At 43.6% G+C, this 16,174-nt stretch overlaps 1 protein-coding gene across 1 annotated transcript in view; it reads left to right on the top strand.

The window, feature by feature from the left end:
* The window catches only part of mtrr (5-methyltetrahydrofolate-homocysteine methyltransferase reductase), a 157,820-nt gene that overhangs the window by 3,202 nt on the left and 138,444 nt on the right, over window positions 1-16,174 (top strand). The window contains exons 3-5 of the mRNA XM_070880211.1: window positions 1,006-1,156; window positions 1,245-1,362; window positions 5,391-5,778. Of these exons, the coding sequence (XP_070736312.1) occupies window positions 1,006-1,156; window positions 1,245-1,362; window positions 5,391-5,778 (657 nt within the window). The remainder of the gene's footprint in view (window positions 1-1,005; window positions 1,157-1,244; window positions 1,363-5,390; window positions 5,779-16,174) is intronic.

Raw genomic sequence — 16,174 nt, forward strand, 5'->3', positions numbered from 1 at the left:
GGGAAATTTTGTCTACCTGAAAGGGTAGATGGGGCCTTGGTTTAATGTCTCCTTCAGAAGAAAGCACCCCTGACAGTGCAGCACTCCCTCAATACTATACTGAAGCATCAGCCTAGATTACTTGCTCAAATTTTGAAGTGGGGCTTGTATCCACTACTTTCTGACTCTGGCGTTACCACAGAGCCAAGACTGACACTTGATTTCACACTCCAATGTTAGACATGCATCTCGTGCACCCAAAGTACTTATTGTTCAGGTACAATTAGAAATGTTAGAGATTAACTTAATGGTCAGTTATTTAAGGAGATCTTTTAACTCTGCTTTATAGTTCTTCACATACAAAACACATCCCATGTAGAATTTAAGAACAGAACCTGTTGATGATAGGGGAGGGAGAAAAGGGAAAGAGTTTGTGGATGTGTTTGTAGCTTTTCTAAATATGAATGTTGTCATCTTTGGGTTAGATCGTAAAACCTATTAGCAAAACAGACATTTCCTTGTAATACAAACATTTGAAATTCTGTTAATCAAACCTTAGGACATAATACAATCTGATGCATTGGATTAAATCCAACCAACCCCCCCCCCCTCCCCCTGCCCCTTCCAATCTCATAATGGGAGTTGTCTTGAAAGGAGCATGAGTTGGATATAAATACTGAGCACTGATTCTCTGACCTGAACTCCCTGTGGCTCCCACTGGGAGTGTAGGTGCATTGAATTTGCACAATGTTTTAAAAAAGCTTTTGATCATTCATAATCACTGAGCATATCTTTTATGACCCATGTGTTAAAGAGAATAAATCATGTTTAAATATCTGTTACATAGACATGCTACCAGAGTGTCACTTTGGGAGATTTTCTGGTGTTTATGGTTTGTGTTTAGTTCATTTGCTTAATTGTTGAATCAGGTTGAAAATCTCTTCACCTGAGATGGGTACAAGATGCAAATTGTTAATATTTGAAGAAATGACACTCTCTTCTCCTTTTCTCATCATATTCTTTCAGTTCAACCTGGTGAAAGAACAGGCTCCAGTTGTTCTAATTGCCTCTACTACTGGTACTGGGGAACTACCAGAGACAGCTAGGAAATTCGCACAGGAAATTAATAGCAATTTGCCAGCTCACCACTATTCACACACAAAATATGCAGTTTTGGGTAATAAATGTTCTGGTTTCTACACATTACTATCAGAAATGGTATCTATAATTTATTGTACTCATTCTAAAATATGTATTCTCTCTAGCCCTTGGAGATTCCAATTACAGTTGTTTTGCCAATGGTGGGAAGATAATTGATAAGCGTCTTCAACAGCTTGGTGCAGAGCACTTCTATGCAACTGGATATGCAGATGATAGTGTTGGGTAAGGCTGACAAAGGGAATTTTTACTAACTGCTGACCATATTTATCTGTGTCTTGCATTATTTTGATACCACACCATGTGTAGAATTTTGTGGAAAAGAAATCAAGGAATATTTCATGAATGAACAGAAGTCATCTTCAAACTATGTAAATTATTCCCTTCCCCTACTTGCCAAAAATAATTTGTTTTAGGTGCTTATTTGCATCCTTCAGTAAACTGTAATCAGTATGTTTGCCAGAGTGCATTTTTTAAACAAAAGATTCTGAAATTTATCTCTTTATTACTATCATATTAGACATTTTTGAACTCAAATAAATAAAGCTGTAGGATAATGTAAAACTTGTAAATTACATCAAAATTGTTAATCCTTATGGACATGAACTACAGACAGCTGACTGACCATTTTATGAAGATTTCAATAAAATGGGTACAGGTTTGATTTCTCCCACTCTTGTCAAGTTGCTTTTAATCTCAGCTACGTTGCTGTGGAGATTTCCCCAAAGTAGGTGGAATCAGTGACCGTTCTTTCAGAGCTACTCTTCACCATTATCATCATAGGTAGTCCCTCGGAATCGAGGAAGACTTGCTTCCACTCTAAAAATGAGACCTTAGATGACTGAACAGTCCAATACGAGAACCACAGTCTCTATCACAGGTGGGACAGATACTTATGCAGCTACTTAATACTGACTCCAGCAGCACTGGAGCAGGGCGAGAGGCGGGTCACTTAGTAGTGCAAAGCATGAGAGATGTGAAGAGTAGAGAAAAAGGGAGAAAGAAATTGCAGGATAACATACTGTTAGAATTTTGGAATTTTATAGAACTGTTATGATTCAGGCCTCGTTCAATACCATTTCTCATTCATGCTTTCACAGCATTTCCTGTGAGCAGAACATGCCCTCCACAGGTCATGTTCTGCTCACAGGAAATGTCTGCCTTTGGGACAGTAGGTGACTAGATCAAACAGTTAACCTAATTTTGAGTGAATTTTGTACTGAATTCTCAGGCTGTTACTACATCCTCAGTCTACCTAATCGGTGGAATATCATATCCACACCTGCAGGCTTATCAGTTATTGTATTCATTTAAAATAATAATGAATATAGAGAAGCTCATAGTATAGGGCACCATTTAACGTGATAAACTGCAGCAAACAGTGCTCCAGTCACTCAGTTAATTACATTTTTCCAAATGACCTGATTTTATAGTAAATCTGTGGTCTCAAAAGGCTAAAATCCACAGAAACACTCTTCTCGTCATAAACCCTTTCCCGTGTACTCTTAGATTAAGACCACACACTGAAGTCACATTACAATTTTTAGACTTCATTTTCATTTGATGTCCGGATTTACAGACTGAAATAAGTCACATCGAAGATACAAGACTAAGGAGGTCCATTTGACACATGCCAATGACAGAATACCTTCAAATATTACTCTAGTCAAAATCCAATATTTAACCTATTTGGTGTCAAACTTTAACATCTCTGCTGCTGCTTCTAGTTATCAGACTGTTTTGATCATACATGTTTATAATTAACAATCAAGTATACAATGCTGCCTATCCCAACACATAACCAGTATTTAAGATTGTGTCAAAAAAAAAAATCTAAAATAAACGTAAGTTCATATCACAGGACATTGCTGTTAATTCAGTTATGGGAATTAACTGATTTGATCTTTTGATCACAGTGCACAAACTGATCTTGATGAAAATGAAACCAGTGATTCTAACCTTGTGACCTACAGCCTAAAAAAACCCAAATTAAGCTTTTGGTTATTTTTATGGAGTATTTATAGTAACACAAAATTTGTAGCATTAACTTTCCTGCTAGTAATTCAGTCTAGAAAGCAATGTACCATGGCAGTAATTTTACAGGTCCATGCTGTTTGCAAGGAGCCTCACCCACTGACAGCGTACACCAAAAATTCACGGAAACACTGCCTATGTTAATTCTGACCGTTATACAACAACTTGTATTTATGTAGTGCCTTTAACATCATAAAACATCCCAAGGCACTTCACAGGAGCGTTATAAAACAAAATTTGACACCGAGCCACTTAAGGAGTTATTAAGGCAGATGAATAAAAGCTTGGTCCAAGAGTTAGGTTTTAAGGAGTGTCTTAAAGGAGGAAAGAGGTAGAGAGGTTAGGGATGAATTCCAGAGCTTAGGGCCTAGGCAACTGAAGACACAGCCATCAATGGTGGAGCGATTAAAATCAGGGGTGCTGAAGAGGCTAGAATTAGAGGAATGCAGTTACCTCGGAGGGTTATGGGGCTAGAGGAGATTAGAGATTGGGATTTGAAAACAAGGATGAGAATTTTTAAATCGAAATGTTGCTTAACTGGGAGCCAGTTCAGCGGGCACAGGAATGATTGCTGAACGGATCTTGGTGAGAGTTAGAACAGGGCAGCAGTGTTTTGGATGACCTCAAGTTTACGAAGGGTAAAACATGGAAGACCAGTCAGGAGTGCATTGGAATAGTCAAGTCTAGAGGTAACAAAGGCATGGATGAGGGTTTCAGCAGCGGATGAGCTGAGGCAGGGGCGAAGTCGGGCGATGTTACGGAGGTGGATGTAGGCGGTCTTAATGATAAAAACATAGGATGCCGTGGCTATGTGGTCGGCAGCTCATTTTAGGGTTAAATATGACGCCAAGGTTCCAAACAGTCTTGTTCAGCCTCAGATAGACGCTAAGGAGAGGGATGGAGTCGGTGGCTAGGGAGCGGGGACTGAAGACAGTGGGGGAAAAATTGCAGTCAGAGACTTCCTTCGGACAAACGCCTCCGACCTGAAAACATTTAACAAAATTACCTGCTGGTCCGTAGAACGTAGGATTCTGGTTGAAGGCCTCCACTCACTATGCAGCGTATGGGAACATGTCCTCCAGGTACGTATTTGTATCCTGAAATCACGTGGGCCTGGACCACCAATCACGACGTAGTACTCGCATTGATAATAATGGGAGCTCCGTTTTTACGAGCTCCCATTACTATCAATGAGAATACCTCCCTAAAACACTAAACACAACACAATAAATAAAAAAAAAACTCGTATTTAAAATTAATTGGAATTGAATGTAATTAAATGTTTAAAAAATATATATATTTTAAAAACATTTTTTGAATGTTTTAATAGGGTTAAAAATAAACTTGCCATAATGAGCACGATTTTTAATATAAAAATGTGATTAAATGTAATTTTTTAATATTTTAAAACTCTTACGCTGCTAAAAGTAGGCCATGCGCCTGCTTTTACCAGGCGTAAGAGTTTGAAGGACATTCACTGGGCAAGAGTTGAGCAGGTAGCCCAATCTCTGCCCTGCGGATGTCCTTCCTGCAGGGAAGCGTTGGATCTGTCAAAATAAATTTTGGCAGATCGGAAAAGCCGGTTCTCGGCGCATGTGCATCGCGCCCCGAGAACCGGCATTTGTGTGGCCTCACCGACCGCATGCGCACATTGTATGTACCCAGCAATTTTCGGCCCAATGGCTTTGGTCTTGCCAATATTTAGTTGTATGAAATTTCTGCTGGATCTTAGGCAAGCAGTCTGACAAGTTAGAACAACGTGGGCAGCATTTGCCTACATTTCTAATGTACTACTGATCGCTGAGCTTCCTTGCTGGCAGCATGGACATGTAAAGTTACTCTTTGTGTGAAGAAAAGCAGAATAAAAAGGTTTAAATATGGAAAATGTATTTCCAATTTCAGTATTTTCATTTTTGCATTAGCAATAGTCTTAAAATTGCAAGCAGATTGAATTAACTGAGCCAAGTGATAACGTTTGCAGTATGGTTCGGTTTATTTTCAGTATTTTGGGCAGTATGATCTGTTATTTGTAGTGATTTAAGCTCCCCATCTCTTCCCCCACCCACCTAAGATTGGTTGCTTTTAAAATGGAGCAGCTCATTTCAAGTCAGTCCCTATTTGCTCCGAGGAGAATTATTATCTCCTTTGGGGAGTTTTGTAAGTTTCAATATAAATTTCATTATTTAAAAAAAAAAATAATTCATTTTATTTGCATTTAGATTGGAGTTAGTAGTTGAACCTTGGATTGAAGGTCTTTGGGATGCCTTGGAAGATGTGTGCCAAAAGAAAGAAGAAATTAATGGTGATGTAGAGAAAATGTCAGATACAAATGATGGTTCCAAAGCAAACAAACTTGATTTAAAAAATACTGATGTGTTGGCAGAACTTGAATTATTGAGGTTAGAAGCAAATGTACCAACAGTGGCTGAAGATTCAGTTATTTCATCTGAGAGTACAGAACAGAATCGGACAGTAGCATGGCCAAAGGAACATTGTATAGTGCCAACCTGGGTACAATCTGAAAAACCACTGTCAGAAACTGCTCTGAATATCCCTACTCTGCCAGCAGAGTATCTAAACGTGGAGTTTCAGAAAAGCATCGAGCAGGTATGGCCATTTAACTCTAAATACATTCCTTCCTGTTTGTTAGTTTATCGAATGCACTTGAAAGGTGCTATCATTATCATATAGGCAGTCCCTCGAAATCGAGGAAGACTTGCTTCCACTCTAAAAGTGAGTTCTCAAGTGGCTGTACAGTCCGATGCGGAATTACAGTCTCTGTAACAGGTGGGGCAGACAGTGGTTGAAGGAAGGGGACCTGGTTTGCTGCACGCTCCTTCCGTTGTCTGCGCTTGGTTTCTGCATGCTCTCGGCGACGAGACTCGAGGTGCTCAGCGCCCTACTGAATGCTCTTCCTTCACTTTGGGCTGTCTTGGACCAGGGATTCCCAGGTTCCAGTGGGGATGTTACACTTTATCAAGGAGGCTTTAAGAGTGTCCTTGAAGCGTTTCCTCTGCCCACCTGGGGCTCACTTGCAGTGTAGGAGTTCTGAGTAGAGCACTTGCTTAGGGAGTCTTGCGTCAGGCATGCGGATGATGTGGCCCGCCCAACGGAGCTGGTCGCGTGTGGTCAGTGCTTCGATGCCTAAACTATACAGGTGGCTGCTGTTGAATGCATGTACATATAGCACTAAAAATTACTAATCAGCTCATCAAACCTGCTCCTTCTAAATATGTACTATAAATTATGAACTTTCCATAACCCATAGAATTCTTTGACGAAGGTGCAAACAGAATAGCCCAAAGGTAAGGGAAAATGAACACTGGAACTTGCAAAGAGGGAAAGCAGATGTAATGAAACGCTGTAGGAGTGCTTAATATCGACCTGTTCAGTCAGTGCTGCAACAAGGAAGTGAACAGAGTGCAACGATACAACCACACAGGGAAGTAATGACAGAATAAAAAGTAGAACAAATAATAGGGTAATGGATGCCAGATGTACACAAATGGCAGGAGTCTTCAAAATAAAATCAGGATCTCGAATTATGCAAGGAAAGAAAGTATAATGTTATTGGTGTGATGGAGATTTGACTAAATAATGAAGCTGTTTGGAGAGGTTAATTTAGAGTGATATGATTTGCTCCCCAGGGATAGAAAAGGTAAACGAGGGAGAAGGAACATTTCATTTGAAGGCAGAATACAAAGCAGAGAGAAATCTGGGTGTGGTGCAGATGTGAATGTACATACACCAGCTAAAGGGAATGGTAGCATAGTGGTTATGTTACTGGACTGGTAATCCAGATTGATACAGAGACACGAGTTCTAATTTCACCAAGGTAGCTGAGGAATTCGGTTAATTAAATAAATCCGGAATAAAAATCTAGTACCAGTAATGGTGACAGATTGTCATTAAAAACCCATCCGGTTCCCTTTAGGGAAGGACATCTGCCGTCCTTGCCTGGTCTGGCCTATATGTGACTTAAGACCCACAGCAATGTGGTCGACTCTTAACAGCCCTCTGAAATGGCCTAGCAAGCCACTCTGTTGTAACAAACCGCATGAAAAATAAGAATAATAAAGCTGGACAGACCACCCAGCACACCCGGCACAGTCCTCCTTACAGACATCTGGGGACTTGTGCCAAAATTGGGAGAGCTGTCCCACAGACTAGTCAAGCAAAAGCCTGACATAGTCATACTCACAGAATCATACCTTTCAGCCAATGTCTCAGACTTCTATATCACCATCCCTGGATTTGTCCTGTTCCACAGGCAGGACAGACACACCGAGGTGGTTGCACATTGGTATACAGTTGGGAGGCAGTGCCCCTGAGAGTCTTTAACATTGATTTCGGATCCCATGAAAATCTCATGGTTTCAGGTCAAGCATGGGCAAGGATACCTCCTGCTGATTACCACCTCCCTCAGCTGATGACTCAGTGCTCTGCTATGTTGAAATCCATTTGGAAGAAGCACTGAGGGTAGCAAGGACACAAAATCTATTCTAGATCAGGGACTTCAATGTCCATCACCAAGAGTGGCTCGGTAGCACCACTACTGACCGAGCTGGCCGAGTCCTGAAGGACATAGGGCATGCGACACATAGTGAGAGAACCAACACGAAGGAAAAACATACTTGACCTTGTCCTTACCAATCTACCTATCGGAGATGCATCTGTCCATGACTGCAGTGACCACCACACAGTCATTTTGGAGACAAAGTCCCGTCTTTACACTGAGGACACCGTCCATTGTGTTGTGTGGCACTACCACAGTGCTAAATGGGATAGATTCAGAACAGACCTATCAGCTCAAAACTGGGCATCCATGAAGTGCTGTGGGCCATCAGCAGCATCAGAATTGTATTCCACTACAATCTGCAACCTCATAGCCCGGCATATCCCTCACTCTACGATTACCATCAAGCCAGGGAGTGAGAAGGCAAGTATGAGGACTAGACGGGAACATGGTAGGAGAAGTATACAGATTAAATGGAATACTTAGAGAAGGCAAACTAATCGTATTGCACTAGGAGGTGGGGGATCGGGAAGTGTAACAGGGAGAAAGCTTGATGTAGGAACAAGTTAAATAAAGCAAGGATAAGGAGGAAAAGAAAACTCGTTAAAGTATTAACCTTCAGGTAAATTAGATGGTGGAGATGAATATAAGAATTAGGACAAGAAATTGATCAGGAGAGATAAAATAGAAAACCAGATTACAATTGCAAGGAATAAAAAGCACAGTCTGAAAGGTCTTTATAAAAATATTCATAGAAGACAGATGATCAGGGAATGATTGGGGCTCCTGAGAGTGACAGAATATCAAATGTCAAATGGGTGGCAGATATCCTAAACAGCGTTTTTGTGTTTGTGTTAGTATTTACGAAGGAAACCATCTTCTCAATACAAAGGTGGAGTTTCGAGAAAGGAACGATAGAGCACTAAATGGAGGGAGCACGTGAAAATATGCCTCAATCAGAGGAAGTTATATCTGCAGCTGCTTGATCTGGCCATTCACCACCAGACCTGGCTGGACCACATAAAGCACTATCGGGTCTTGCTCTCATCAGCTCACTATTCCAGGATAATTCTGGAATGCAACGATAACCCCCGGCTTCTATTGTATACTGTTAACCGTCCTCTTATACCCCTCTCTCCTGTCTCCGCCACCCTCACCTCCAACAACAAGTGTGAAGAACTCATGATCTTCTTTGTTTCTAACATTGAGACCATCTATTCAGCTGCCTCTGCCACTTCCCTTCCTTCCCCTAGCACACCGGGCCAAACTTCCTCTCAGTTTCCTCCCTGCCCTAGCTCTGAACTCTCATATTTCTCCAGTTTCTCTCCAATCTCCCCTCATGCCCTCTCCAAACTCATCTTGTCCATGAGACCCACTTCCTGCTCCCTCAAACCTATTCCCACTAAACTGCTAACTGCCCACCTTCCTTTTCTGGCTTCCATGTTAGCTCATATTGTTAACGGTTCTCTTTCTTCAGTTACTGTCCGCCTCTCTTTCAAATCTGCCGTCATCACCCTTTTCAAAAAAAACAACTCCTGACCCATCTGTCCTTGAAAATTACCACCCCATCTCCAACTCCCTTTCCTCTCAAATCCTTGAATGTGTTATCACCTCACATTCATGCCCATCTTTCCTTGTTTGAATTCCTCCAATCAGGTTTCCACCCTGCCACAGTACCAAAATGGCTCCTATCAAGTCACAAATGACATCCTATGTGACTGACGAAGGTTACTTCTGGTGTCCCCCTAGGATCTATCCTTGGCCCCCTCCAATATTCATAGATGCTGCTTGCTGACATCATCCGAAAACACAGCGTCAGTTTCCACATGTACGCGACGACACCCAGCTGTACCTCTCCAGCAATTCTCTCGACCCCTCTATTGTCTCTAAATTGTCAGATTGCTTGTCCGACATCCACTACAGGATGAGCAGAAATTTCCTCCTAACTAAATATTGGGAAGACTGAAGCCAAACTCCGTTCCCTAGCCACGGACTCCATTTCTCACCCTAGCATCTGTTTGAGGCTAAATCAGACTGTTCGCAACCTTGGTGTGATATTTCACCATGAAATGAGCTTCCGACCACATAACTGCGCCATAACTAAGGCTGTCTATTTCCACCTCCATAACTCTGCCCATGCCTCAGCTCATCTGCTGCTGAAACCCTCATCCATGCCTTTTTTATCTCCTAGACTTGACTATTCCAATACACTGCTGGCTGGCCTCCCACGTTCTACCCTACGTAAACTTGAGGTCATCTGAAACTCGGCTGCCCTTGTCCAAACTCGCACCAAGTCCCGTTTACCCATCACCCTTGTGCTCACTGACCTACATTGGCTCACAGTTAAGCAACACCTCTCTTTCAAAATTCTCATCCTTGTTTTTAAATCCCTCCAAGGCCTCGCCCCTCCCTATCTCTGTAATCTCCTCCAGCCCCACAACCCCATGAGATATCTGCGCTCCTCTAATTCTGGCCTCTTGAGCATCCCTGATATTAATCGCTCGACCATTGGCTGTTGTGCCTTCTGTTGCCTTGGCCATAAGCTCTGGAATTTCCTGCCTAAACTTCTCCATCTCTCTATCTCTCTTTCCTTTAAGATGTTCCTTAAAACATACGTCTTTGACCAAGCTTTTGATCAGCTGCTCTAATTTGTCTAAGTGGCTCGGTGTCAAATTTTGTTTTATAACGCTCCTGTGAAACACCTCTGGATGTTTTACTATATAAATACAAGCTGCTGCTGCTTGGCTGTTTAGCTGTCTGCCTTTGAGGATAGAAGATTGAAGAGTGATCTGATCAAGGTTTAAAATGTTAAAAGCATTTGATAGAGTAGATACAGAGAAACTATTTCTCGGTGTGGGAAATGAAGAATGAGGGAGACATCATAAAATTAGAGCATGGCCATTTAGGAGGGAAATCAATGAATACTTTTTCACCCAAAGGGTAGTATAAATCTGGAATTCTCTCCCCCAAAAGTCTGTGGATACTGGGTTAATTGGAGCTTTCAAGGCAGAGCTTGATGGTTTTTTTGTCGGGTAAAGGTTGCAAAGAAATGGAGTTGAGGTATAGATCAACCACAATCTAATTGAATGGCAGAGCAAGGTTGAGGGGCTGAATGGCCTACTCCTGTTCCTAAAAGACCTGAGCTAGAGCCATTATTATTTATATTGTAAGTAAATGATAGTGAGGTGGGAACAGCAACAAAGCTGTCTTCAGCTTGCTGCTGATGTAAAGCTGACAGAAATGCAATTAACAGGAAACTACTGGGACCAAACACAGACAAGTCTGGACATATTGGGGGATGGGGTCAATGAATAGTGAATGCTCAATATAGGCAAATGTAAGGTGAAAAGAATGTCAAAAGGGAATAAGCATTTGGAATACAAGATGAATGGTAGTGAACAACAGGACAGAATGCAGGAGAGGGGCCAAAGGGTACTGATGAAACCAGTGGCTCAGCATATAAACAACAAACACAGGATTTTGAGATTGATGGCTGAAAGGGCGGAGGTTACTGAGCTGATACAGAGCTCTAGTTTATTATTTGCAGTTGCAGACACTGCACTACAGTGTGGGCCATCTAGCTTTGGAGAAGGAACAGAGAAGGGCAACTAAACACATTCCAGGTATTGGGTATTTGAGCTATGAGGTGAAACAAAGGTAACTGGAAATGTTTGCATTGGGGAAACCAAGGCATAGGGCAGGAGTTCTCAACCAGGGGTCCGCGCTCACTAGAGGATTATAGATCCTCATTTGTAAATGGCAAGTCCTAACTACAAGTCCCACTGATTTAATTTCTCTCCGACTACAGGAAGTGTCTTTTAATTTTATTTTTGCCAAACTACTATATTTCCCTCAGTGATCTTTCTCCTATCACCAGAAATATCCTCAAAGCTGTTCTGATTGTTTTTGATATATTACACAAACTCAAACCTCTCCTTGTCCCTCCACGATACATTTACTGTTTCATATAAGTTTATCAAAACCCACCCACCTCTGCTTTTCAAAACGGATAAGGGTTGGATTAGTTGAATCTCCTCTAAAACTTACTTTAACATATACCTGTTTTTATCAATCACTTTTCTTTGGGAGGGAATCGTGCACCTTCCCCTCCTTCCTTCATTCTTTTCGCTGCTGACCGTTTTCACACTTTTAATCTTTATGGTCAGCGATCTTTTTCATCGTTTGTCGCCGCTGACATCTTTTTTGTTTCAAGAATCTGAACGTTGTCTCAGAATTTAACTTCATGAGAAAAAAAACACTGACTAAGTATAATTTCCATGTTCTAGGCGCACAGGGATCTGTGGGTAAAGGGTGCATTATTCTCCAACATTCTGAAGGGGTAACCATTGACCACAAACTTAACTTGTCTAGCCACATAAATACCATGGTTACAAAAGCAGGTCAGTAGCTGGGTATTCTGTGGCGAGTGTCTCACCTCCTGACTCCCCAAAGGCTTTCTGCCATCCACAAGGCACAAGTCAGGAGTGTGATGGAATTCTCTCCAATTGCCTGGATGAATGCAGCTCCAATAACACTAAGAAGCTCGACACCATCCAAGACAAAGCAGCCCGCTTGATTGGCACCCCATCCACCACCTTAAACATTCACTCCCTCCACCACCGGCGTACCGTCGCTGCAAAGTACCACCTACTCGATGCATTGCAGCAACTCGCCAAGGCATCTTCAACAACATTTTGAAAGCCGGCGAACTCTACCACCTAGGAGGACGAGGGCAGCAGGCGCATGGGAACACTACCACCTGCAAGTTCTCCGTTCCTCCAAGTCGCATACCATCCTTGTTATGTATGTAAACTTTACCAATGTATAAGACTTGCCACCAGGGGGCGCACCTGTGGGAGACCCAAGGGTCACCTGCACACCCTGGGCAAGCGGATATAAAAGGCAGTCTACCATGCTGCCTTCTCTGGAGTTACATTAAAGAGACCACGGTCACAACAATTTGAAGTTACAGCATACAGTCTTGTGGAGTTATTCTGAACATAACAATTGGCGACGAGTAACAGATCACGAACTTTCATGCAGTTATGGCTGCCATTGGTATTCTGGAGATTTGTTGAGGGTGATGATTGGGAAGCTTTCGTTGAGCGTCTTGACCAGTACTTCGTGGCCAACAAGCTGGATACGGAAGAGACCATGGTCAAGCGCAGGGCGATTCTCCTTACCGTTTGCGGGTCCATGATATATGGCCTCATCAAAAATCTGCTAGCACTGACGAAACCAACAGAGAAGACATATGAAGAGTTGTGCATGCTGGTTCGGGAACACCTCAAGCTGAAGGAGAGTATCTTAATGGCCAGGTATCGCTTTTATACACACCATCGCTTCGAGGGCCAGGACGTGGCGAGCTATGTCGCTGACCTAAGACGCCTTGCGGGACTGTGCTATTTGCTGGATTTTGGGGGGAAATATTGCGGGACTTTTTCGTGCTTGGAATCGGCCACGAGGTCATTCTTCGCAAACTGCTGTCTGACGAATCCCTAGACCTGAACAAGGCCATCACGATAGCCCAGGCTTTCATGTCCACAAACGATAACACTAAACAGATATCTCTGCAGCATCGAAACTCACCGGCAAGTACTGTGCATAAAATAACGCCTTCAGCAGGCAGAACTGTGCATGGATCCGGCGTGGGGTGTGAATGCGAATTCATTAGCACCATGTTGGCGCTGCGGGGGTAATCATCGAGCCCATCAATGTTGATTCAAGCACTATGTATGCAAAGACTGCGGAACAATGGGGCACCTCCAGCGAATGTGTCGACGTGTTGCGACTCACCACGTGGCAGAGTTGGCAGAAGATGACCGATCCGGCACGGATCACGCTGAAAGAGTAAGAGAGGCAACTCAACTCGAGGCTGAAGAGGAAGTGTATGGGGTACCCACCTTCACCACCAAAAACCCTCCAATAATGTTAAAAGTCAAATTAAATGGCATTCCAGTTTCCATGGAATTGGACACTGGGGCGAGTCAGTCAATTATGAGCCAGGAGGCTTTTGAGAAACTGTGGGGCAACAAGGCACAAAGGCCAAAACTAAGCCCGATCAATGCTAAGCTGCGCACTTACACCAAAGAGCTCATACCAGTCATTGGCAGTGCGGCAGTGAAGGTATTGTACGATGGAGCTGGGCATGGATTGTACCAGGCGATGGCCCAACGCTGTTCGGAAGAAGCTGGCTAGGAAAGATCCGATGGAACTGGGACGACATCAAAGCACTGTCTTCGGTGGATGACGCCTCGTGTGCCCAAGTGCTAAACAAATTCCCGTCGTTATTCGAGCCAGGCATTGGTAACTTCACAAGCGCCAAAGTGTAGATCCATCTCGTCCCTGATGCACGACCCATTCATCACAAGGCCCGAGCGGTTCCATTCATCATGAGAGAAAGTCGAGATCGAGCTGGGCAGACTTCAATGAGAGGGAATCATATCGGCAGTCGGGTTCAACGAGTGGGCCAGTCCAATTGTTCCGGTGTTGAAAAGCGATGTGACGGTCAGAATCTGCGGGGACTACAAGGTAACGATCAACCGAGTCTCGTTACAGGACCAGTACCCACTGCCAAAGCGGATGACCTGTTCGCAATTCTAGCAGGGGGGACGTCATTCACCAAGCTGGATCTAGCCTCTGCTTACATGACACACGAGCTGGCTGAACTTTCAAAAAAAATTGACGTGCATCAAGACGCACAGAGGACTGTTCATATACCACAGATGCCCCTTTGGGATTCGCTCAGCTGCAGCCATCTTCCAGAGGAACATAGAGAGTCTGCTGAAATCGGTTCCGCGCACCGTGGTGTTTCAAGACGACATTCTGATCGCAGCACCACTGAACACTTGCACAGCCTGGAAGAGGTTCGAAAGCGACTGGACAGAGTAGGACTCGGGTTGAATCGCTCCAAGTATGTTTTCCTGGCGCCAGAGGTCGAATTCCTAGGGAGAAAGATTGTGGCGGACGGCATCAGACCCACAGACTCCGAGACGGAGGCCATCAAGTTTGCACCCAGACCACAGAATGTCACGGAGCTGCATTCGTTCCTGGGACTCCTCAACTATTTTGGTAACTTTCTACCGGGGTTGAGCACTTTGCTGGAACCTTTGCATTTATTGCTATGCAAGGGTGACGACTGGGTTTGGGGTAAATCTTGAGACAGCATTTAATAAGACCGGAAACCTACTATGTTCTAACAAGTTACTTGTATTGTCTGACCCGTGTAAACGTTTAGTACTAGCTTGTGATGCATCTTCGTACGGGGTTGGTTGTGTGTTACAGCAAACCAATGTGTCAGGCCAACTGCAACCGGCTGCATATGCATCCAGAAGCTTATCTAAGGCTGAAAGAGCCTACAGTATGGTTGAGAAAGAAGCATTAGTATGCGTATATGGGGTTAAGAAAATGCACCAATACCTATTTGGACTCCAGTTCGAGCTCGAAACCGACCACATGTCACTCATTTCGCAAAGGTATTAATACCAATGCTTTGTCCCGCATCCAAAGATGGGCACTAACGTTATTTGTGTATGACTATGTAATCCGCCACTGAGAACTGTGCCGATGCCCTCAGTCGGCTACCATTGCTCATTACCACAGACTTGCTTCTTGTAATGGATGCTTTTGAGAGTGAGGGGTCACCTGTCACTGCTCGCCACATCAGGACCTGGACTAGCCAGAACCCTGCGCTATCACTCTTAGAAAGCTGCGTCCTCAATGGAAGCTGGTCAGCGGTTCCCGGGGAAATGCAAGACAAAATTAAGCCGTCCACCGATGCAAGGGTGAAATGTCCATCCATTCGGATTGTCTCCTATGGGGGAATTGTGTAGTTTTGCTAAAAAAAGGCAGGGAAACGTTTATACGCGACCTTCACAGTACCCACACACGCATAGTCATGATGAAGGCTATCGCCAGGTCGCACATTTGGTGGTCCAGCATTGACTCTGAATTGGAGTCATGCGTACACCAATGTAACACTTGCTCACAGTTGAGCAATGCACCAAGGGAGGCCCCACTGAGTCTGTAGTCATGGCCCTCCAAACCGTGGTCCAGGGTCCACGTAGATTTTGTTGGCCCCTTTCTTGGAAAGATGTTCCTAGTAGCAGTGGACGCTTACTCTAAATGGATTGAATGTATAATAATTTCATCATGTACATCCACTGCCATCATTGAAGGCCATGTTCGCCACTCATGGTTTGCCCGACGTCCTTGTTACTAACAATGGACCATGTTTCACCAGCTCGGAATTCAACGCGTTGATGACCTGCAATGGCATCAAGCATGTCAGATCTGCCTCGTTTAAGCCCGCATCCAATGGTCAAGCGGAACAGGCAATCCAAACTATCAAGCAGAACTTGAAATGTGTGACAGACGATTCCCTGCAAACCCAGTTATCTCGGATTCTGTTCAGCTACCATACGCGACCCTACTCGTTTACTGGGGTTCCCCCTGCAGAATTGCGAATGAAGAGCGCACTCCAAACCA

The sequence above is a fragment of the Pristiophorus japonicus genome, chromosome 5 (genome assembly GCF_044704955.1).
Source record: "Pristiophorus japonicus isolate sPriJap1 chromosome 5, sPriJap1.hap1, whole genome shotgun sequence".
Lineage (NCBI taxonomy): Eukaryota > Metazoa > Chordata > Chondrichthyes > Pristiophoridae > Pristiophorus > Pristiophorus japonicus.